The sequence below is a fragment of the Ambystoma mexicanum genome, chromosome 8 (assembly GCF_040938575.1).
Source record: "Ambystoma mexicanum isolate Mex_15411 chromosome 8, UKY_AmexF1_1, whole genome shotgun sequence".
NCBI lineage: Eukaryota > Metazoa > Chordata > Amphibia > Caudata > Ambystomatidae > Ambystoma > Ambystoma mexicanum.
This window is the reverse complement of record NC_090929.1, coordinates 1,367,715,868-1,367,740,385: the sequence shown is the minus strand read 5'-3', so window position 1 is coordinate 1,367,740,385 and position 24,518 is coordinate 1,367,715,868. Positions and strand designations below refer to the sequence as shown.

At 46.6% G+C, this 24,518-nt stretch overlaps 1 protein-coding gene across 2 annotated transcripts in view; it reads left to right on the top strand.

The window, feature by feature from the left end:
• DOCK1 (dedicator of cytokinesis 1) overlaps positions 1–24,518 on the top strand; it is a 2,312,292-nt gene that overhangs the window by 726,565 nt on the left and 1,561,209 nt on the right. For both annotated transcript variants that reach the window (XM_069611483.1, XM_069611484.1), the window contains exon 25: positions 11,782–11,888. In XM_069611483.1, the coding sequence (XP_069467584.1) occupies positions 11,782–11,888 (107 nt within the window). The remainder of the gene's footprint in view (positions 1–11,781; positions 11,889–24,518) is intronic.

Sequence of the window (24,518 nt, the reverse complement as noted above, 5' to 3'; positions counted from 1 at the left end):
GTTTTTTTCCACCAAATTTCAGAGACATTTCCCTCTGCCCACCCACCGAAACACGCCGCCAACAACAGATGTCCTACCTTCCCTCGTTCCCACAGGTATCCGGACGAAAACGGTACCTCACAAGTGTGGATGCACCTACCTCGGCGAAAAGGGAAAAAGCTAATCCACTCATAACCGCAAGGCTTTCGGCAAAGCAGATTTTGCTCATGTAGACAACCTACAGATTTGGGCCTAGGGTGTCGAAGCCACCAAGGAAAATGGAGAACCCCCTGCATTTCCAAAAAGAAGACACCTGTGGGCACCCCCTTTCCACTAAAAACATCCATGGTGGTTTAGTGACAAACACCCCCCCACCCCCACCCCCACCCAAAACAAGTTATCATTTTTATTTTGTTTGTTTTTGTTTTGCCTCTTTCCTAGGGGAAGAATGTGCTAGTAATCTGCCCCCAGGGGGAGGGCTAAATGAGATGCCCCCCCATCCATTTGGGGTGGGGGGAGAGGGCCACCCCCCTTTCTACTAAAAACATCCATGTGGTTTAGTCGCCTCCCACACCCACCCAAAACAAGTTATAATTTGTTTTATTTTTGTTTAGCCCCTTTCCTAGGGGCAGATGGGCACATATGTGTGGCCATCTGCCCCTGGGGGGGAACGTACTGCCCCAGGCTTGGGGGGTGTGTCTGCCAATATTTGCAGTGGCCTCCCCCCACCCCAAATGGATGGAGGCATCTCATGTACCCCTTCCTAGGGGCAGAAATCTGCCCACAGGGAGGGCTACATAAGGTGCCCCATTCACCTAGGGTGGGGGGGAGAGGGCCACCCCCTTGCAAAAATATCTGGTGGCTAGTGGTCCCACCAGCCCCACCCAAAACTACGTTTAAAAAAAATATTTTTTGTTTTTGTTTGCCCCCCTTCCCTGGGGGCAGATGATCACTCATCTGCCCCCAGGGTATTGCCCCCATGCTTTGGGGGCCAGGGGGGAGAGGGTAGTTTACATAGCAAGCCGCCCCTCCCCCACTTCAAAAACAGATCCCTGCACGACACAGCAAACAAATATTCTCGGGGGATAACTGACATTACATCCCCCCACTTAAAATTGTGGGGGGGATTTGTCCCCCCTATCCCCCCATGTCCTACGCCCATGCGTGTTCATATCTACTACATAGTCACTCGTGAGTGGGATAAGCACCTGTGTGTCATCTGCGTAATTGGTATACGAGATGCCCATGGAGTCAAGGATGCTGAACAAAGGCCTCGTGAAGAGGTTGTATAGCATAGGCGCTATGCAAGATCAGTGGTCCAAGTGTACGAAAAGAAGTAGTGGAACTATGTTCCCTACTGGCCTGCACCACTCCCCACAGAGCCCATCGCCGCGCCCCCTCCCGTGAACAATAAAAACCCCAAAAAACATGTGCCTGCTCTTTAAGGAAACGTCCTGTGCAGTGCACTGAAAGTGCACGTTTCAAATTCTTCCTACACTTTTATTTTAAAACGAAACCGTTCCGGAATGGTTTCTTTTTAAAATAAAAGTATAGCAACAGTAAAACTTAATTAAAATAAGTACAGGAGCACCGCTCCCAACCGCTCCTGCCCACTTCGACCACTGTGCAAGATCCCTGTGGAACACCACATTTGATATGGCTCGGGGTTGCACAGGCTGAGTCAGAGAAGACTTTCATGACCCTCTCTTGGAGAAAGGAGGTAATCCAATCACACGCTTTAGGGGAGAAATTGGCCTCAGTTGCTAGGTGGCGGCACAGGGTGTTGTGATCCACCAGATCAAAGGCAGCAGAAAGGTCCAGAAGCAATAGGAGCACAGGTTTGCCCGTGTCTCTAAGATTGTCCATTTGGTGTTTTAAGTCTAGGAGAGCCGTTTCAGTGCCATGTCGTGGGCGGAAGCCAGATTGCCTGAGGCCAACGAGACGCTTCTCTTCAAGGTATTTTTGGACTTGCAGGTAAGCTGCTTTGTCCAAAATTTTGAGTAAGAATGGCACGGTAGTGTATAGTTCCCTGGGACCATTGGGTCGAGGGATTTTTTCTTTAGAAGTAGGTGTACCCAAGCTTCCTTAAGGCCAGTAGAGACATGGGCTGCCTGGAATGATGAGTTGATAAAGGCGGTTATGAAGGGTGCTAGGATGTGTGCCGAGTCTTTGATGAGTTGGGCTGGGCAGGGATCCCCCTTGCAATTAGAAGCTTTGATGTATTTGAACAAGGCGATTACTTCCAGGACTGTCATATCTTTGAAGTGAAAGGATGGGGAGGACTTTTTCTTGTTCAGGTTCTCTATGAGAAGGTTCAGCGATTTTTGATGGCCAAGGATTTTGGTTTGTAGAGAATTGAGCTAGTCTAGCATGGCAGACTGAATACTGTTGCACCAGCTTTCATCCTTGAGGAGAGAGGGTGGGGGGGGTGGATGGTTTTTCTAGCTCTCTAAAGATGGAGAAGATTTCTTTGGACCCTGATTTGGCGTCATTAATCCTTAAGTTGAAGAACACTGCTTTCGCCCTCGTGATGTTGGCTTTGTAAGCTATGGAAATGGCTTTGAAGGATCTTCTAATGGCTTCAGAAGGGTTGGCTTTCCATGCTGAGAGGGCAAGCCTCTTCTGAGAACGTTGGTCAAGAAGTTCTTTGGAAAACCAGGCGTTAGATTATTATTTTTTTTTTGGCTTTTTTAAGGGCTAGTGGGGCAATGGCCTCGACAGCTTGGGCAACAATCTGTTTAAAGGTGTTGGCTAGGGTTTCCGGGCTTTTGGAAAGTGGGGGCTGCAGGGCAGGCACACATAGGAAGGGTGCTATATTTTCAGCTGTCAATTGGCGTGAGGTTCTTGCGAGAGCAGCTGGACATGGGGTGTTGGGCCTGAAGGGCTCTTTTTTGGTGTCAAGGTTGAATTGAAGATAGTGGTGATCGGAACAAGGGATGGGTGAGTTGACCGTGATTTGGATGGTGCAGTTGTGATGGCTAATCCAATCAAGAGTACGCCCTTTGACGTGGATGGGTTCAGAGATTATTTGTAAGAAGCCCAATGTGGATAGGGCTTTCTTGAGGGTTTTGGTGTGGGAATCCTTAGGATTGTTGAAGCCTAGGTTAAGGTCACCCAAGAGTATGACTTGGGACGTCTTTTTAATGTTGTCAGACAATGAGAGGACGAGGGTGTCCTGAAAGTCTGAGATCGGCCCTGGAGGTCTGTAAACAATATGCATGGTGCTAGTGCAGTTGTGGGAGACATTGATTTTAAGTAGGAAGTAGTCACAGTGCTGGCCAGGTTGACCTTCAGCCTCTCTGATAGCTAGGGTTTCCCTGGCGATAAGGGCTACTCCACCACCTCTCTGGGGAGTACGGTCTTTTCTGAAAATGGTGTAACCTGGGGGATATCGAGCCTTTGTTAAGCCAAGTTTTTGTGATTACTAGAATGTCAAGATTGTCTCTAATGATGAGGTCATTTATGTTGAGGGCGTGGGCAGGTACCAAGCGTGCGTTGACCATAGCGCAGCTGAGCGTGTGCGGAGGTATGCACCAGGGTAGGGGAGGTGGGTGTCACTGCCAGGGAGTTATTAGTACACGCAGAAATTTGGGGTAGTGTGCGTCTCAGATGGCTCAGACACAGTACACCGTGCAGTAACAACATTGGGCATAGATGCGTCGAGCGCAGGCACATGGTGAATGGCAGTGGCATTGTCAGGCATGGGCACCTCAGAAGGCACAGACACAGTACGCAGTGCAGTAACAACATTGGGCATAGATACATCGAGCGCAGGCACATGGTGAATGGCAATGGCATTGTCAGGCATGGGCTCCTCAGAAGGCTCATGCAGAGTGGGTGATACATGTGAAACGGGGGGAATAATAGTCTGGTAGGGGTGCTGTGGTCCATGAGAAGTTACATCTACAGACAGACCCTCCACCAATAGCGTGGGCAGGCGTGCGGGCTGTTAGGGAGGCATGCTTGAGTGAAGCGGTGCTTTGGAAGTCCCCTGCAGATGATCCTGCAATGTTGACGCCGATAGGGCGATTGTCAGTGAAGTACCAGGATGTGCTAGGTTTCAGATCCATAGCCATCAAAGAATGATGGTCGGGTTGGGGGCGGCGTGAGCTGGGCTGGAATCTAAGGCCGACATTAGTATTACGGTCAGCTGTACTCGGGGAGTAAGTGAGGGGCACTGTGGGACGAGTGCACGACTGGAGCCGTGCATTTCTGGAGCGGCATGGGTGGGATTGATGTGTGCTGGCTTTAACCTTTCTCAGCTGGGGGTGTGGTGTATGCGCTGGGGCACGCGTGCAGTGGCTTGTAGCCTTACCTTGGGTAAGATAACTTCCAGGCACCTTGAGCGCCGTCGCGCAGCGGAGAGCTGCAGAGAGGGATGTTGGCCTTGCCTCCAGGCCTTCCCTGCGCGGCTTCGCCTGGTGGCTCCTCTCTCTTCCCTTTGAAGCAGGAGGGGAGGGCACGGCGAGTTGTGGGGCCCAATCCGGACTGAGGGCTGGTGTTGTTGGTGCCGTTGCCATGACTCCCACGGCGGCAGCCATTTTAAGGATTGTCGGGGTCTAGTGGGCCTCAATGGAGACTCGTGGGGATTCTGCAGGCAGCAGATCCCCTGTAGATCGAAAAGTAGGTGCAGCGGGAGTAGCAGCAGGCAGCTGCATGATCCCTCGCAGCGGAGCTGCAGAGAGGGACGTTGGCCTTTCCTCCAGGCCTTCCCTGCGTGGCTTCGCCTGCCGGCTCCTCCCCCCCTTTAAAGCGGGAGGGGAGGGCACGGGAGGTGTGGGGCCCAATCCGGGCTGAAGGCTGGTGTTGTTGGTGCCGTTGCCATGACTCCCATGGCGGCGGCCATTTTAAGGATTGTCGGGGTCTCGTGGGCCTCAATGGAGACTCGTGGGGGTTCTGCATGCTGCAGATCCTCTGTAGATAGAAAAGTAGGTGCAGCGGGAGTAGCAGCAGGCAGCTGCATGATCCCTCCCAGCAGAGCTGCAGAGAGGGACGTTGGCCTTGCCTCCCGGCCTTCCCTGCGCAAATTAATGGGACTTGTAGTCCATAATGTAAAATTCAGCTTTCTTAGTGAAATTATCATTATCACATTCACTTTTCATCTTGTACCTATTCCCTAAAGTACTATGAGGATTCCAAGTATTATTTGACTTTACAGAAGAGTATGGTTTTTCAGGAATTAAATTGGTAACATTTAAAGACACTTCTTCCTTATTTCTCTGGGACTCCTAGGGGCTTTTATCTTTATAAATGTCAGTGATTTTAAGAGGCTTTTTCCGACTGTCAGAACTGCTGATGGTTATATTCATCTATAGTCCGACAGTCCGTTTGGGAAAATAAAAAGTCTCTCTGATGGCAAACCATTAAATATTCCTGCATTACAGTTTTTCCCTTCCTTGAGGAAGACAAATAACGCGTCTCATCCCACAAAGTCCTCTTATTTCCTTGGGGCCTTCTCCCAGGTGATCCCCACCCCCCAGCTAACACCGTCCCCAGGGTTAGGATCAGGAAGCTTCTGCCTTTCCCTGGCCACCTGGGAAAAGACTTTAGGTATGGTGTTTGTGAGGACACCGTAGTATTCATCACAGTAGGCAATTGCAACCTAGGTCAGGGTATTTGGGCAATATTGTCTAATGGTAGGCTATCTAGGATTATGATATTCCAGAGAGCAGATTCAGGGCCCACAACCTGTGTTCACAGAACCGGGATCCCTCTTCTAATTGGGCATTTACTCCTCACAGATTTTCCAGTGATGGTGCCATTGTGCCTTGTGTAATGAAGGAATAGACACCGGAATCAGCATGGGTCAATATTTTTATTATTAACAGGAGGGGTTAAGGAAATATCTAAAGGGTTAACGAGAATCACTCTTTAAAGAATTACGGAAGCTTATAATAAGGGTGCCAGAATGGAATAATTTGATGCTTTTCAATTGCCTAACTATGGAAAAATTGATCTTACCCAGGTTTCCTATTCTAGTTAAGAGTATTAGGTTATCTTGCTTCTTGCCTTCTGCCTGCAAATACTGTTCTCCCTTGATTTTTGGAACATGTGAGGCTCCACACCTTCCTAATCCAATAATGCAATTAATACCTTAATGCTCTCCTACCAGTACATTTTTCCTCCCTCTTGCTTATGTTTGAAAATACCTGTACACACTTATCCAATGAAATGTGTATTCCCACTTTCTAAGTATTTTTTCAGGATGTGTTTTTTAGTTTTTTCGGCCCACCAGTCATGGGTCACCCTCCTAGGTGACAATCGTATTTCCCCACACTCTGCATGAGGCCTCTTATCTATTTTATTTTACATACATACATACATACATACATATAGGGAAATAAGCTCTTTTGGTCACAAAGGCGTGTACTAAAGGTAAGATGGCAGATAAATGGGAGGCAGTGAGCCTCTTATGATGGGGAGAGTTTGAGTGGTTTGATGGCCTGGAAGCAGTATAATCAGACCGATACTGGGAATAATAGGGTGAACAAACTTAGGACAAGTAAGTGTCCGCAGGTTAAGTGCTAGTGTGGTTGGTAAAAGAGTGGGAAGAGTCTGGTTAGTGGTGAGAAAAGGTGTAAGTAGTAAGGCTTTGCGAGGGGAGTCAAGAGGAAAACTCAGAAGCAAAGAAGCGGGCTTTCAATCTGCTTTTAAATGCATCGATGTGGACCGTGTTTCGAATTGCAGACGGTAGGGATTTTCAAAGTAAACGGAGCCAGAAAAGGGAGTGTAAGCAAGAGGAAGCACAGGGTGGGCAAGGTGCCACAATGGTGGTAGAGGAGGAAAAGCAACTGCTGAGAGAGGGTTTGTAGGGGTTTGGTAAGGAGATAGATCTGACGGTGCCTTACCATGGATGGATTAATGCACTAGTAAGAGAAATTTGAATTTGGCCCAATTTTGCATAATGGCGAAAGTAGTACTTAGGGGTGAAGCGAGGGAGTTCAGAGTCCTGGTAGCAAATTTTCATAATCTTGTCAAGGGGCCTGAATGTATAGTTTGGAAGACCAAAGAGTATACTGGTACAGTAGTCCACTTTACAGACAATAATGGTTATGAGATGTTTGGCGGTTTTGAAGGGAAGGTGTTCCGTATATTTAGGAGTTTGTGGCGAGCTGCCATTGCAGTTTTAGAATTTCTAGCTGACGAGTAGTAGGGAAGAGTAACTGTTTGGGCAGGGGAGGGAGAGAGAGTGAAAGTGAGAGTGAATTTGTCAGGAAAGAAAAGCACCTCTTTTCTGGAGTAGTTCAACATAAGCGAGTGTGAGACCATCTGGCATTTGGGTAAATTGGTTAGATGAGAGTTCAAAAAAGGAGAGAAATATTTGGGTGTCACCTCTGAAGAGTTGGATGAGATAAGTGCTCCGAGAGCAGAAGTGTAAATTGTGAACTGTAGGGGCCCCAAAAGAGAGCCTTTTGGAACAACAACAGTAAGAGGTGTGATTTGAGAGGTGGTGTTTTTCCAGAAAACATTGAATTGACAAGGTGCCAGGTAGGACTCTATGCAGGTAAGTGCTTCATCAGGTATCCCAAGCAGAGACAGAGTATTGAGAAGATCAGGGTGAACAACGGTATCAAAGGAAGCAGATCAGTTGAGGATTGCCATAGAACATATGTTGGACTCTTTAGCAAAGGCAATAAAGGTTGCGACATTCATTTGGGCAGTTTCAGCGGAATGGCAGGAGTGGAAACCAGCTTGGAGGGGGTCATGAAGGTTGTGCTTGTTAAGAACACTAGTACGGTGGTTGAATACAGCTCTGCCCAACACCTTAGATTAGTGAGGAAGAAGTGACACAGGTCAACTGTTGGTCAGCATGTTTGGTTCAGCACGTGGCTTTTTTCAGGAGAGTGAAAGTAGGTGGAGTTGAAGGACAGGTTGAAGAGAATAGCGTGGTGAGAGACCACTAGAGGAGCAATAGGATTGACAAGCTGAGGCGACAAACATTCTAAGTTCCTTTTTCTTTAGTATTCTCATAAGAACAACTTCTCTGGTGATTCACTGGTCACCCCGGGTCCCCCTCTGCCGGGCTCAGACCCACTTTAACACAAAACCTTCAAATGGTCTCCCTCCGCCGGGCCCGGACCAAATTTATCTCATTTTCCGAACTTTTACTATATCACAATCGAAGACTTTTGACTGTGCGCTGGATTTTGCTTCACCCATCTCGGGACCACTTCAATTCATAATTCTTTGTTCTCTCCTTAATATAACCCTTTTACTTTCACTTCTGCCACTTCTCAGCTGCATACCTTACAGAGCACCCAAGCGGTGCCGGACCACTCTGTCAAAGGTATTGTATCAAAGTGTATTCAAAGTTTAAACAGTCATCAGAATTTCAACTTTACTTGCGTCTTTTATCACATGCGTTTTTAAACGTTTTTGTTCCAGTGCTCGCCATACAATGTTGCTGCTTGCAACCTAGGCTTCAACACAGACGGGACTTGTATGGGTCTCCCCAACTCACCAGCTGTGTTGATTTCACTGATGCTGCTTTGTTCTTCTCCCCACCTTGATTAATTATGTGGTTGGGCTCTGGGTATCTCTGACACACAATACAGGATTCTTCAGCCTTGTTTCCTGGTTTTACGCTTTCTAATCTCTAGGGCTCTTGAAAGTAATGGTTTCCTGTCAGAAAGATCAAGAGAACTTCCTTCCTTGCGATCCCCTCCGGGTTTGCCGTCTTTCTTCTCTCGTTCAGCTGCCATCTCGAAACTGCTGTTCCTTGTGTGCTTTGCTTCACCCAGAGTGTGCTTTTGTAATCTGCCTTTTATCCATGTGGGGAAGCTTAATGAGTCAGTAATTGCCTGACCTCGCCTGACCATTGTATCGGGACACTTAAGGTATACTGCTCAGGTGTTAGTCTTTTATCACCCAGAGCGGGCTGTCCGTGTGAAAGTGTTTGTGTAGGAAAATGGGGTCAGGGGGAAGGGGATAGAGTTCCTACGTATCCTATCTGATATGATGGGGTAAAGTTGTTACAGGGAAGGGGATACTGCGTCTTGCCATCCGGCCTCCCACTCCCTGAAGATCCCTCACCCAGGTGATCCTCCCACGCCGGTCCACCCCCAGGAACTGGATCCAAAAGAAATGGCCATGTCCTGGCCACCTGGATGACAGATCCCTGGGTACTAGTGGGTGAGACATCTTCTGGTTTCTCACAGTAGGTGCTAGTAGGGGTGTGGTATATTGGCTGGTTTTGTTTTAGTAGGGGGTGGCATGGAGATGTAGCGAGAATGGTGATTTGCGAGTTTTATGATGGTTATTGGAAAGGTGGGGTTTGTAGTATGATTGGTGAGCTCATTAGGAGAGAATAACAGGATGAGGATGACGAGGATGAAGAGAAAATGCATTTTAGTTCAGTAGTAGTCCGGGGGGGTATCTGGCAATGTGGGGACATGGATGGCCAACAGTTTAACAGTTTGCTTAAGTTAAACGTAGAGAAGACCGAGTTATTGGTAGTTGGCCAGGCTGTTGTTGGTTCTTGCTGGACATCAGAGTATTGGCAGGCATGCCTTGGTCCCTGTCCGAAACCCTCTGCTGCAGTCAAGAGCCTTGGTATAAAGGTGATAGCCTCTGGCTCTAGAGAAGCACCAATCTCTTTTGTTTGCCAAACTAAAAATCTTTAATAAAGTTCTTCCATTACTCCCTAAAGAGGCTAGGGACAAAATTGTGGCTGCCTCTATTATGGGATCAGTAGACTACTGCAATGAAATCTATCTTTTTCAGCCAGAGACGCTACTCCAGGACCTTCGGATTCTGCAAAATGGTGCAGCTAGGCTTGCCCCGAACACTCACAGAATGGCTCACTCTTGTGATCTCCTTCAATGTCTTCATTGGCTGCCTGTTAAAAGCCAGGTGAACTTTAAGATTCTGTGTACTGTTCACTGCGCTATTCACTCTGCCGGAGCAGAATTTCTTCAATCTAAACTCTCTGTCAACCAAAGAGACCCCTTTGTTCTTCTAATCAGTTTTTGTTGTCTGTCCCCCGCTTCCAACGTGTTCGTGCTGGGGGCAGATCCTCCTCTGTGTTGGCTCCCTCTTTCTGGAATGTCCTTCCCTTTCACATACGGCCATTCACGTTCTAGCCATCTTTCGTAAACAGCTCAAAACACTGTTGTGTTAATGTTTACTACTGCCCTTTCCTCTCTAATTTTCAGTGCATTGATGCCACCAGGTCTTTGTTGCGCTTTATAAATTAATTTACATTACATTACATTGTACTAGGTGGATGTTTGGTATTACAAGGTCGAACAGGAGATAATTTGGTGTAATTGCTCACAGGCAAATAGGCAGAGACTGGGAATAAAGGGTGGGAAATACCCTTAGCTGTTCATTCTTTGATTCAATCGCCTGGGGATTCCCAGTCTTTGAAAGAAAACCAGCCACAAGTACTTTTTGTGCTGTTTTGTTTTCTGGTCTGAGCTATAGCCATCGGAAGGCTCTAGAGTTTCTCCCTCTTTGTGTGACCTTTGCGAATATCAGTCATGTAGCCCTTTTCGGCTTCTAGACTCCTCTGTCACCCTTCTGGACTCTGCCACACTCAAGTTTTCTCTCTGGCCTTCCTTTTCTACAATTACTGCCTCCAGGGTGCTAGCCCGGTCAGTGACAATCCCTCTGGTGCTCTCTGCCCTTCATTATGGTGTATAATTATTCTGATTATCCAATCTATTCCTTACCTGGTTGTTTGCCTGTTCTTTGTAACCCTGGTCCCTGATTGATCATCTGCTTTTCTGATCTGGTTTCCAGATGTATTCACCTTGACATAGTATATCTCCCTCTTTCTGATTTCACATTCCTCGCTTGTTAGATTTCTTAATGAGGCATTCCATGGTGACGACCAAAGACTGAAAATGTTTTGCCACCCTTCTGAACCCAGACAGAAGTGGACTTGCCTACTTTTAACGCCACTGCGGGTGCCTGAGATCTTTTGTGGTCTGTGGATAAAGCTCAGGATGGCACGGAACTGCACTGTAGAATTTCCCCCCTGATGGGGAGTGAGTTGGAATGTTTGGATGGTGTTCGGTCCTCTGTGTGCAGAACAAAGTTCATGTGGCGGTTCTACAGTGGTCTCCCCTTCGCTCTAGAAGGTAATTGTGGCATAGTGAAAGTGGTACCGTGCCTTGAGACAGCAGGGTGGTGTCTGTTGTTAATATCTGAAAGGGGCTGTGAGCTTAAGAAGGTACTCTTCTCAAGGAGGTGTGATGGGAATTAAGGGTTGTAGAGCTTAGTTCTTCTCTCCCCCATGATAGAAGATGGGGATTTGCATCACTACATGCAGGCATGGTAGGACAGGATGATCTGGAGCACGTGGAGATGCTCTGGGTAGTCCTCTGTGTAACTCCTCCATGTTACACTTCACATGGTGGGTGGGCATCCTTGGTCCTCCTATCCCAATGTGGTGCTGAGCTGCTAGGATTAGAAAATACTATTGCCTGCTGAATAGGATTTGTTCCAAATGTCTACCATTCTTCAATCTATTATCCTATGGAATTGAATTATGCACTGTTAGACTCTGGTCCTTCAGATAACTGGACCTGTGCATGCAGCACCCCCACCCACCTGAAAGAGCTGCAAGATGACATCAATGGCGGATGTACGCTCTGCAAATGACCAGTGATGTTTTTATGTCGATGGTAGCAAAAGTAAAATAATTATTTTCCACAATTAATTGCCATTAGTCGTGTGTTGGCTTTGCAAGTCATGGTTGTTAGAGTTCCTATCATCTGTGATTTTTGCTTTGGCAGTTGTGTTCTTTATGCAGTTACAAAAATTAATCGATAACATTCTGTAATTTGGCTTTCACAGCAAATTGTTCACAGACTTCATCCTAAATGTTCCAGTGGGCCAGCTGACACGTCAGAAGCTCTACTGTTTAATCGAAATCGTGCATAGCGACCTCTTCACGCAGCATGGTAAGCAAAACCCTTTGAGTCGTTAAATTGCCCCATTATTCATTGTCTGCCCGGGTCTCATCACTGCACCCACACTGCACGTGGTGCTGGAGGTTGTTACCAATTAAGACTGTTCTGTTACAAGGACAAGAAGATTTAGTTTGTGCAAGGGACCTCTAATTGAGGTTTAGTGTCGGGTGATAGATCATTGAAAAATACGTTCGTAATTTAAACGTATTCTCAAGAGAATAGTTTGGTCAGCCTTGTGGGAGGGAAAGGCAGATAGACATAACCATAGCAGTGTGTTCTGTGGTAAGGAATACAAGTACAGTGTCTGAAAAAATTAATTAAATAAACGTAGGAAAAATAGTATGATTTATTTTATAGGCAGCTGTTTCTCGATTTCTTATCTAACTATAAAAACCGGAACATCTGTTAGTTTGTGTATTCCTCATACAATTCCACACTGTTCCACCAAATTTTGCAGTTACCTTTTGGGACCCTCCGGATATCACTGGCTACATTACATGTGGCCACCCCACCCTGTTCCCTGGATTTCAGCCTCTGCACAAATAAGATGGTTGCCTGGAAGCGGCGAAACATCAAGGTGGCCGTAGAAGACCCGGGCAGAGCACATTTCAAGTGTTGGGACGCAATAAACATAATTTAAAGGTCACTATGGAACATTGAAAAACACATATCAAGGCCCTAGGATGCACCATTTCAGAGATATTTGCACCACAACACAAAAAACATCAATGTGGTCATTGCACAAAACTCATTTTATCAGTCTCAATAACAGGAACAAAATGAACAACGTTTCAAAGCTCTAGGATGCACCGTTTCTGAGATATTTGCACCGCAACATACTGCACCGTGCCAGGGTGAAGTGAAAGGTGGGGAGAGCAAACGGAAGGTCCCATTATGCGGCAGCAGTCCACTTCTCACCTTCACTCCTCATCTCCTCCGTGATTATCAACAATTGTTGAGTGTTGTCAAATCTGTCTACAGAACCCATCCGAAGTACGGGCATGTTTTGCTTGTTGACTAATACAGCAAGGATGATCTCGTTCAAGATTATCCATCTTCAGAAGTAATTACTTTCTATAGAGTCCTTGAGCTTGATTTTGTGATTTTCGGTGACCCCGTTTTACTAAAAGCAAGTGTAACTACACCTCATTTTCTGCATGTTCCCATGTTTTAACATTCACTTTGGTGTTTTAAAAAGGATGTTGCAGTGAAAGAAAAGGTCATCCAAGGGAGGAAGTCTCTTGTTGAAAATATTCTTGCCTGGAAATTGCATTGTTGTTTCCCTGCTTGATTTTGAAGACAGCATGTTTAGCATACAGTCAATACCAGTAGTTTTTGACTGCACGCTGAAAATTCTGGTTGGCTGAGAGGAGAACAATAACCATCTCCATGTGCTAATATTATTTATGCCCTTTTAATGTTTATCTGGGTCGCCAATTGGTAACAGTCTGCTGCAGCTACTCCCATTGTTGTACTGTTTACTGCTTGGTTCCAAATAGAAACAGAATATGTAGGTCTTTAAGTGCCCTGCACTTGCTTTCTGTTGGGGTATTTTGTACTCTGTTTTGGCAGAAACTCTTTTGCCTAATAAAAAAGGCCAATTGCACTATGCTGTTAAATATCAGTGCTTGCTGATGAATATGCTCTTGTTTTGGACTTGAGTTATCATAATGCAGCTTACTAGGTCAGGAGGGCAGCTAGGTTCGTTGATGCTTGAATGTTGCTGGTCACATTGTGCCATATGGCTATATCTACTGAACACGAAAATTCTGTTGCTGACTGTTGCTGAAACAACACTGGATCTCACTGAAGCCACGACTTTGTTCGGTTTTACTAGCAAAAAGTGATTTTAGACAAACCAGAAATAGAAATGTGTTTATAAATATTTCCTTTTATTTCAGGAAACGCAAAATGTGCACATGCAAAACATGTTTTCTGTAAATGTTTCTTTGGATTGGTTCCACATATTTGTGTGAATTCACATAATTACCCGTTTCATTACCATAGTCTGTCATAACTCAAACTTAACAATAAAGTTGCACACAATTTGGCATAAGTAGTGGCCTGCTATACTCCATGCAGATCAGGGTAATTTTTTGGACAAGTGACATAAAAGAGGTATTCAATACAGAATGTTATTTCAGGTGTGAAATGAATCACTTTATTTAATTAAGATATTATATTCAAATAGCCATGTGATTTCTGTTTGTCTCGTGCTGTGAATAGGTTAAAAATGTACATTTTTAGGCATCCAATCTATTTTAGAGTAATTTAAGAGTTTAAGAGTTCACTTGTAGCGTAATAAACAAGTGCATAATTTAACACCAAATGTAGCATTCCACACAATTATATTAGAGGTTTTCTAAAAAGTGAAGAAGCGTCTTTTTAAAAAAAACGTTTTAAAGAAAAATGTGAAGAGTTGAGAGTGTTTATTCAAGCCTGCATCTCTGCTGCATCAAACAACACGGCCAAACTTTTCAAAGTCTGTAAGGAACTGGGCAATCCTGCAGCAGCATCCTCTTCTGTCGCACCCACCCATGACTTTTGCTCGGCCCTGGCTGCGCACTTCACTGCACAAATTCCAGACATCCTCTCCTCTCTCACTCCCACACCACATCATACACAAACACCTCTGGAGCCTCCCTTGGCTCCTCCACCACTTCTCTCTTCTCTCACTCCCATCACACCTGATGAGGACGCCAGACAAGTCTGGTCAATGAGGCCTCATCCAAACAGATGGCCCCGTGCCCCACCCAAATCCATTAAGGACAACATTTGCTCTCTCTCTCTCCAGCCTTGGCTGATCTCTGCAATCTCTCTTGCCACTGGAGTTTTCCCACTTCTCTTAAGCAATCCCTTGTGGCTGCGAGATCCTCTGCATTGTCCACAAGGCTTTCTGGGGCCTGGGACCTACCTATTTGTAACAATGCCTACCTAAATACTGTCCTTCCTGAGCCTTCTGCTCATCTACCGTCAACCTTCTGCGAGTGAGCCGGTTCTCCAAGTAGAGGTTTGGAGGGAGATCTTTTTCCTCAGCAGGGGCATCCCTCTGGAACAGCCTCCCTACCACCCTCCGTCTTGAGCCTGATCTCCATAAATCCCGGAAACTCCTTAAGACATTCCTTTTCTCTTCTTCCTTCTATCGCCCTCTACCATGCTAACCTCTCTCTCTCTGCTCTATCCTTCTTCTCCCCTCCTTTTCCACACAGCTTGCTGACTGGCCACCGGGTGTACCTCAGAATCTCACAGGTCCCTGGAACCCTTGCCAGTCCTCCTACACTTGCCTCCGGGCCAACACTTATCTCATCACTACTGCACTTGGTCAATGACCCATGAGAGTGGCATCTCTGAGCACTTACCCCAGTTTCTTACTGACTGTGCACACTTGGACTCCCCCCCCTGCACTTGTTTCCCCCCTCCCTCTCCTCTACCATCTGTTCACTTGCACAATCTGAACGTACCATGCCTTTTAAGATCGTCTATCTATCTTCCCATTCTCCCCTCCTTGCATTGTGGCACCTAAATGCACTTTGAAAAAGTGCAGAATCGTTGTCACATGTATTTGCTGTTATCTACACTGTCAACTGTACTATATTCACTTACACTGCCTGTGCAGACTGTATCATTCAGAAATTCAAGGGCTCTGAATGACTGTTGTTTTTTCCCCTTGTTCCTTCCCTCCTTAAGCGCTTTGAAATACTTTCCTTGTGTATAGGCGCTTTACAAATAAACATTCCCATACCATACCTATTGCTTGCTATTTTTAACTTACCTTTATAATAGTGCCGATCAGTCTTTCATAAAATAATTAAATTACCCTTTGCATTGGTTTAATGTTTAAGCCATGATACATCTTTGATTATTCTATTAAATAAAAATATTGCTTAATTGTTTGCATTCATTCTTTTCCTCATGGAACTTAAAATCTCAAATTGAAGACCTAAAAGATAACAGCAAGTTGGCTCTCTTACTACTGCTAGACTTATCGGCAGCATTTGATTTGTTTAATCATCAAATTCTCTGTCATCTTAAGTCTGCAGCTTACTTCTCCGACGAAGCCACTACACGGTTTAGATCCTTCCTGGCTAACAGATCCATAAGGGTTTTCGCCCCGTCGGCCTCTTCTGAACCCTCGCCAGTCCTCTGTGGGGCCCTCGGGGATCTTGCATTTCACCCACACTCTATCATGTGTTCACAAAGTCACTTTTTGATATTCTTGACTATTTGGGTGTCACCTACACTAATTACGCTGATGATAATTACGCGACCACACAGCTGACACCAAAGCCCTAAACGACGTCTATCCGGTCATCCAGGCATGGATGGCACATCACAGGCTCTGCCTCAACGATGAAAAGACTGAGTTACTTATCCACGGTTCCCACTACAGACTCAATAGATTAGATCCAGCATTCAAATCCTTCATCATTGATGGCAATACCATCAAGGTGTATCTAATGACATGAAAACTCTAGGCATTTATCTTGATTCAACCCTGTCTCTCACCAGAAAAACGAATGCTGTAATTTTGTCATCAGCCTACACTTGCAAACTTATCACAGCATGTCGACCATTCCTTACCACCTCCAATTGCACCATCCTTGCTAGAACCCTCATCATGTACACTCTTTACTATTGCAATGCCCTTTATCTAGCGACTAGTCAAAGGAACCTAAACAAGATACAGGTAACCCAGAACAACGCTATCAGGGCAGCGCTAAATATCCCAAGGAACCAGCACATCTCTGACAACAGATGTAGTCTACACTGGCTCTCGGTCTCCCAAAGAATCTCCCTCAAAACTCTTGCACTCACGCTTAAATGCTAGGCTAACCAGGCTCCAGAATATCTGGCGATCTTCTTCTCAAACCACACCTCCATCTGCCCTCAGAGATTAGCCCGGGCACACTGTCTATCACTGCTGAGGTTCAAGCTCCAGAAAGCAGGGCGTCCAGTTTTCTGGTTCTAGCCACTAAATTGTGGAATTCACTTCCCAATCCACTCAGATCTGAACCCTCTTTCCACTCATTCAAGAGTAACGCCAAAATGTGGCTCTTAGCGCAGGACTCGCAAAGCCTCCGCTTGTCACATTGTTTGTAATAACCTACACTGCTTTCCAGCTGCCCTGCCATGGTGGCTATCATGGTGGCCATCTTGACCATCACTTTGTAATTATTTTGTAAATATCTTGTAAGTATATTGTAATATGTACTGTGTTGTGTTTTCTGCATACTATGTCTCTGTAATCTCAAGAAATGCACCCAGATGCCTTTAGGCCAGGCGCGCTGTACAAATAAATAAAATACAAATATATACAAAATGGGAAGATGTTCATACACTGTTTTTAGGATTTAGGTGAATGGCACACCCAGAGTGTAGCCAGGAACGATTTATAATAAAAAATAAACAAGACAAAACTATGGGAACTAAAACAGTATTGCCATCTCAGTAGACTGCCTACCTGCCATGTTGCCCACAGCACCATTGCCCCCCCTTATGATTTACATTCAACTGCTAATATTTTATTATCGTAGCAAAAAAAGGCCATTACAACTCTCGAATCCTCAATTGTGGAACCCCCGGCAAAGAACTCTGCAAAATAATCTCTGAATTCACCAAACCATCATGTACCACCACCCAATCAACCCCTTTTCAATCACTCTACGACTCTCTTTCCACTTCTACTCCACTGCCCTCGAAAGAACAAACTCCCTAATTAACAAACTGGCCCTCCTGCACCCACCGCACAATCCACCCACACCACCTACCAACCCTCCGCCTGCAACTACAACCCTCCTGACCTTTGACGCATTCACACCGATATCAACTGACCAATTTACCAAACTTCTCTCTGCCCGGAAACCATCTGGCTCCCCGCTAGACCCCTGCCCAGCCTCAACCCTCATATAAACTTGTGCAACAACCTGATCGCGAGATCCATCATAAACGAGTCCCTCTCCTCTGGAATTTTTCCCGACACGTTCAAAACGGCTCATGTCAAACCCCTCCTAAAAAAAAAAAAACGGGCCTCGACCCCAAAAACTATTGCCCCATCTCAAACACCAGGTTCCTTGCTAAACTCATTGATCAAACCGCTTACTCCCAACTAAACGTCTTTGTCGAAGCCAACAATCTCCAAGACCCCGCTCAATCATTTTTCAGATCCCGACATGGAACCGAAACCACCCTGACCTCAATCTGGGATGACCTTAAAAACTCTGCAGACGCTGCGGGATGCGCTGCACTGATCCTTCTTGACCAAACCACCGCCTTTGACACAATCAACCACTCAATCCTCCTCGACCGCCTCCACTCCCTAAGAATCAGTGGAAACACTCTCAAGTGGATAGCATCCTTCCTTAACAATAGGAAACCAATAACCCTCTTCTCCTCCTTTGTCTCCTACGCCCGACCAGTCAATACTGGAGTTCCACAAGGAGCTTGCCTATCAGCCCTCCTGTTCAACCTCTACATGTCCACCCTCCCACGAATAATCCGCTCGCACAATATCCTGTGCTACAACTACGCTGATGACACCCAACTAATGCTAAAACTACTTAACTCAAAAACCAACTGCCAACCCGACCTCGCTGCCTGCCTACTTGACATTGATCACTGGATGTCTACAAACCACCTTCTTTTAAACCCCACCAAAACCGAAATCATGGTGTGTGGCAACACCGAACAACTTCCTCACCCCCTACCCTGGCCATCGGCCATGGGAAAGCCTCCGACAACCTCTAATTCAGTAAAAAACCTTGGATGCTTTCTCAACTCAGACCTAACACTCTCCCATCAAGTCAACAAAGTCCTGCCATTACCACCTCAAAATTCTTAGGCGCATCTTTCCATACCTCTCCTTTCCCAACAGACTTGCTGCGGTCCATTCAATTGTAATGTCAAGACTTGACTGACTATGCTAACCCCCTCTACCTCGGAATTCAAGCATACCAACTGACTAAACTACAAAGAGCACGAAGTGCTGCAGCCAAACTATTACTAGCACTTGGCCCAAGAGATCACACCTCCCCAGCTCTCAAAACTCTCCACTGGCTCCCAGTCGGACATAGAGTGACCTTCAAAATCGTATGCATCTAACACCGAGCTATGCATAAAACCGGACCCCAATACCTTCAGGACAAGCTTAAACCCTACCATCCATCGCGCACTCGAAGATCAAGCTCGGCCCGCCTCCTGGTGATACCAAAAACCAACTCAGTCAAGTTAGATGGATCATCATTCTCAGCCTTGGCCCCACTCTGTGTAACTCACTTCCACCGCACATACGACTCACCGAAGACCTCCTTTCTTTCCGCAAATCAGGGGGTGGCACGGATGAAGTGGATGGCACGGATGAAGGGGATAGCACGGATGATGGGGATGAAACAGAGTGGAACGGATGAAGTTGATGGAACGAAAAAGATCAAACACACCGAAAAGATGAACAGACCGAGTGAATGGAACAGATAGAGCGGATGGAGTAGATGGTACCGATGGAGTGAATAGAGCAGACGGAATGAACAGAACAGACGAAGTGAACAGAACAAACGGAATAATGAAACAGATTGAATGGATGGAACAGATGGAGTGGAGGAAATGGATGGAGTGGACGGATCAGGTGGAGTGGACGGATCAGACGGAACGGATGGAACGGATGGAACAAATAGAGTGGATCAAAGAAATAGAATGGATGGAACATGTAGAATGGAAGGAATACGTAGTTCAGATGGAATCAAGTATAGTGATAGAACAGGTAGAGTGGAAAAAAAATATTTAGGCTACTAAACACATGGAGTGGATGGAACGCATGGAGTGGATGGAACAAATGGAATGTATGCAACAGGTACAGTGGATGTGAAAAGTAGAGCGGATGGAATCAGGCACAGTAATAGAACAGGTAGAGCGGAAGAAACATATGGAGGCTACTAAACGGATGGAGTGGATGGAATGGGTGGAGTGGATGGAATGGGTGGCGTGGATGGAATGGGTGGCGTGGATGGAACGTATGGAGTGGGTGGAACGGATTGGACTAGATGGACTGGATTGGACTAGATGGACTGGATGGGACTGGATGAACCGGATGAACTGGATGGACCGGATGAACTGGATGGACCAGATGAACTGGATGGACCGGATGGAGTGAATAGAACAGATGGAGTTGATGGAACAGATGGAGTTGATGGAACAGATGGAGTTGATGGAACAGACAGAGTAGTTAGAACAGGTAGAATGGCTGCTACAAGTACAGCGGATGGAATCTGATAGAGTGATGGAACTGGTTGAATGGGTGGAACAGGCAGAATGAATGAAACATATGGAAACGATAAAACAAATGGAGATGAACAGAGTGAATAGAACGGATGGAGTGATGGACCAGATGGAGAAGATGGAACTTGAATTGATGAAACAGATGGAGTGAATGGAACAGATGGGGTGGATGGAACTGATGGAGTGGGTGGATCAGGTGGAGTGGGCGAAAGCAGGTAGAGGGGACGGTACACCTGGAGTGGATGGTACAAATGCAGTGGATGGTACAAATGCAGTGGATGGAACAGGTAGAGTGGATGGAACAAGTAGAGCGTTTGAAATCAGATGGTGATTAAACAGGTAGAGTGGATGAAACATATGGAGGCTACTAAACGGATGAAGTAGATGCAATGGATGGAGTGATGAACGGATAAGACTGCATGGGACCAATGAGTGGATGGAACGGATGCAATGGTTGGAACGGATGGTGTGGATGAAACAGATGGAATAGACCGAACAGATGGGGTGGATGGAACAAATGGAATCAATGGAACAGAGTGGATGGAATCGGGTAGAGTGATGGAATAGGTAGAGCGTATGAAACCTATGAAGGCGATGAAATGAATAAGGCGATGAAACGAATGGAGTGGATGGAACGGATGGAGTGGATGGTAAAGTTGTAATACCCGACCTCAAATGCTTAACTGATAACCGCCATATCACACCACCATGCTTACTCTCTCCTTCACACCAACACTCATCTAGAACACAGCGGTACTATGACACATTCGGTATAGCTGTTTTCATACAACACCCGCCGCATACTCTGCATCATCCTGACTAAACATCAGCTGAGCACATCGCCAGCTTAAGCGTCTCCTCTGGCCTAATGCCACATGACAGTCTGGGTGTCATCCCCCCCAGAAATGAACACATTCGACTGACCTCCCAACCGTTCCAACTACCGCTAAGAAGCAGCCAACACGCAACTGCCACATCGGCTGCACACATAGCCGGTGCGCGCACGCACCTTATAACCCTTTCCCTCTCTACTGATTTCCGAGGGCGTTCAACCTACCAGTGCTTTGAGATCATACCAATGATACATAAGGCGCTATATAAATACCAAGTAACATAACATAACATTGAGGAGGTTGGGTCTAGCTGCAGTGGCAGATTTGCAGATATAGAATGCAAAGTTTTGAGTTGGGTCGGAGATGGCACAAGCGGAAGCAGAGTAAGGAGGTAGTGAGGAGGGAAGAGGGGTAGAGGAAGATATAGTGTTGGCTGGAAAGTAGAGAACTTCAGTTTTAGTAGAGTTGAGCATGAGCGAGGGAAACACCATCCAATATTTGATGGGTGGAGAGACACCTAGAATTCTTTGACAGCTTGTCAGATTAAGAGGGAAAGGAGAAGACCTGAGTGTCATCAGCAAAGAGTTGATAGAGGGGCTGTAAGAGGAGATCCGTGCACCAAGAGCTGAATTATAGAGAGTGAAGAGAAGTGGACAAAGGACAGATGCTTGGGGAACCCCAACAGTAAGGGGTCGAGTGTGGAGGTAAGGCTGTTCCAGGACACCTGTATATGTATAGGGGCAAGGTGTGAAGCAAACTAAGCAAGGGCCTTACCTCTAATACCAAGGAAAGATAATCTAGAGAGACAGTCAGAATGGTCGACAGTATTGAAGGCAGTAGAGAGGTTGAGAAGATTAAGAATAGCTGAATGTTTCGAAAGACGTGCAGAAGAACTTAAGTTGCTGACATTGAGGAGAGCTACCTCGGCAGAATGCAGAAGCCAGATTTAAGAGAATCATGGAGGTTGATTATCAAAGTACTCATTGAGTTGATTAAATACTATCACTCTAGTATTTTGGAATAGTGCTGTAGTAGACGGACAGGAAGCAAGTTGCCAAGGCACTTAGGATTGAGCCCAGTTCTCTTAATGAGAGGGATGACAGTAGCTGACTTATAGGATGAAGGAAAAGTAGCATTCTCAATAGAGGAATTTAAGAGGGAAGTAGGATGTGGAGCAACACTGGGAAGGTCTGTGCTTCACAATGTGTGGGGACAATGGGTCAATGGGGGCACCGGGAGGGTTAGCTATGAGGAGTAAGGCAAGAATCTTATGTAATGTAACTGTATTTCTGATGTTTGTTAATCTGCTTAGAATCACATGCTGTGCATGGTCCGACATCCAGTGGTCACTGCGGAGTATTGCATTTTGTTTTTCGTAGTCGAAAAGGGGACGTTGACAAGGTGTGTCTGTAACACTATCCCTATAGTGTTGTGCAGTGTACCCACAAACCCTCACGCGTCGAGGTCCCTCAGATTGTTTTTTTCGCCCAGATATTGGTCGCCTTTACACGGAGCTCCTCGAGAGACATTGCAAAAACATTTATTCGACCTTTGGTCGTTATTAACATATATTATTACTTTACATCCCTCCTTCGGCGTCGTAGCTGCGAAGCTGTTCACCGCCGATCAAGATCTCTGACGGCGGTGCCTTCGACGGAGGAGGTTGTTCGGTGTTCGCCGAACACGTGGCCTGGCCTCGACGGCAAAATACAGTAGGGAGAGTGGGGTCGTGGGACATTTATTGTTTCTCTTTGAGAATGCCTTTCCCTTTCCCCTCCCTTTCCTTCGGGGTTGTTGTCACATGCAATCGGTTCCTCAGCTATGGAGAGGACACCCTTTAGGTTTTGCCTGCGTTGCAAGGGCAAGTTTACTAGGAAAGACCAGCATAAATGGTGTAACCGTTGCCTGCCCCTTGACCACAAAGAAGACGGCTGTGCGGCCTGTCAGCTTCTTAAGCCAAAGACTTTAAAAGACCGCAGGGTCAAAAGGTGGGCAGCCTATGCCATGTCTAGGTCTGATTCATCACCCGCTGCTGCAGCCACCGAAAGTGACGAGGAATGTGACAACCCGACGTCCGTTTCGGAAGTCGTAGACCTCTCTAAGGAGCGTTCACACTCCTCGTCGTCTGTCCCCGGCCCCGACAAGCTCGGCTCACGCCCTGCTTATGGGGATGAACACCCCGGCGACAAAGACGCACACAAAAAACACTCCCATAAACACATGACCCACAACTCTTCCTTGTCGAGGACGAAGAGAGCATTAGAGCCAACGGAGACGCAGGTCCTACCGGCGGCCTCCTCAGACCGTAAGAGTCTTAAGCCCCCCTCGCAACCGCAACCGCAAACGCGACTGGTCTACCCCCCAGATAAGGGCGCTATCACTATACCGCCAGACGACGCGAACAGTCAGAGAGCGCCCGTCGGCGTAGAGCAAGCAACGCCTGTAACGTCGACGCCGGAGGTACCCTCAACAGACAGTTTAGTTGTTGAGAGCCTGGCGTGGATTATTTCCACCGATAGCCAGAGACGGACGGCGAAAGAAATGTCGATCACTGCTCACAAGGCCCGGGAGACGCCAGAAAGGTCAGAAGGAAGGCAGGAACTGCCCCCTCTGTCGAGAGGGACTCCTAGCCTACCAGAAGGCTTTTCAGAAGGCGAGGGGAACCTTTCTTCAACGTTATGGTATAGGTTGAAGCGTTTTCTAATGGAAGGCCCTCCTCCCCCCCCCCCCCCGACCGCTCTGGGGTACCTCAAGAAACCCTAGATAGACTCCAGTTATGTATGGACAAAATGGAGAGGTTTATGGAGACTCAGAACCTTCCAACACCCAAGAGATGAAGAGAGGGACCTCAGGAGGATCCCAGGGCCAAGTACTCTTGGCTGTTTGATCCCCCACAAGAGGATGTAGATTTATATGACCTCACTGGAGAGAACCCCCACTTTCAGGAGGATGATGCATTCTTAGGCAATGAAGGGGAACAAAACCTAGAGGAGGAAGGTTTTGAAGATAACCCAGATATGGGTGATGGGGGCTTCGGAGAAGACCCAGAAGAGGGCGCTTCACAGCCCTGGCAGTCCCCATCAGCGTTTTCAGACCCTGATGCCCTAAACCTGTCACCCCCCCCAAGGACTCACCTATTAGGAATACGTCACCTGTAGACGATCAACCTACCTTTAATGCACTACTACGCAAGGCAGCTGCGCATTTCAAAATTGAGACCCGGAAACTTCTCCTGACATCGACTTTGTAGAAAAGATCATTAAGGAGAAACCCCCTGTCAGCCAAACCATTCCCCTTCTCGCCTCAGTAAAGAGACAAATTCTTCCTTCTCTATCTACACACGCGTTGATCAGAGGGGTCTACCAGAGGATAGAAAAATTATTTAGTCCTTCCCCATCGGACGCGTTCTACATCAGGGGCCACTCTGTACCATACTTTACAAATACAAGGAAAAGAGCAGGGGTCCGGCTGTCAACTAGCAAGGCACCACCAGATAAAGAGGGTACAAAACTGTATGCCC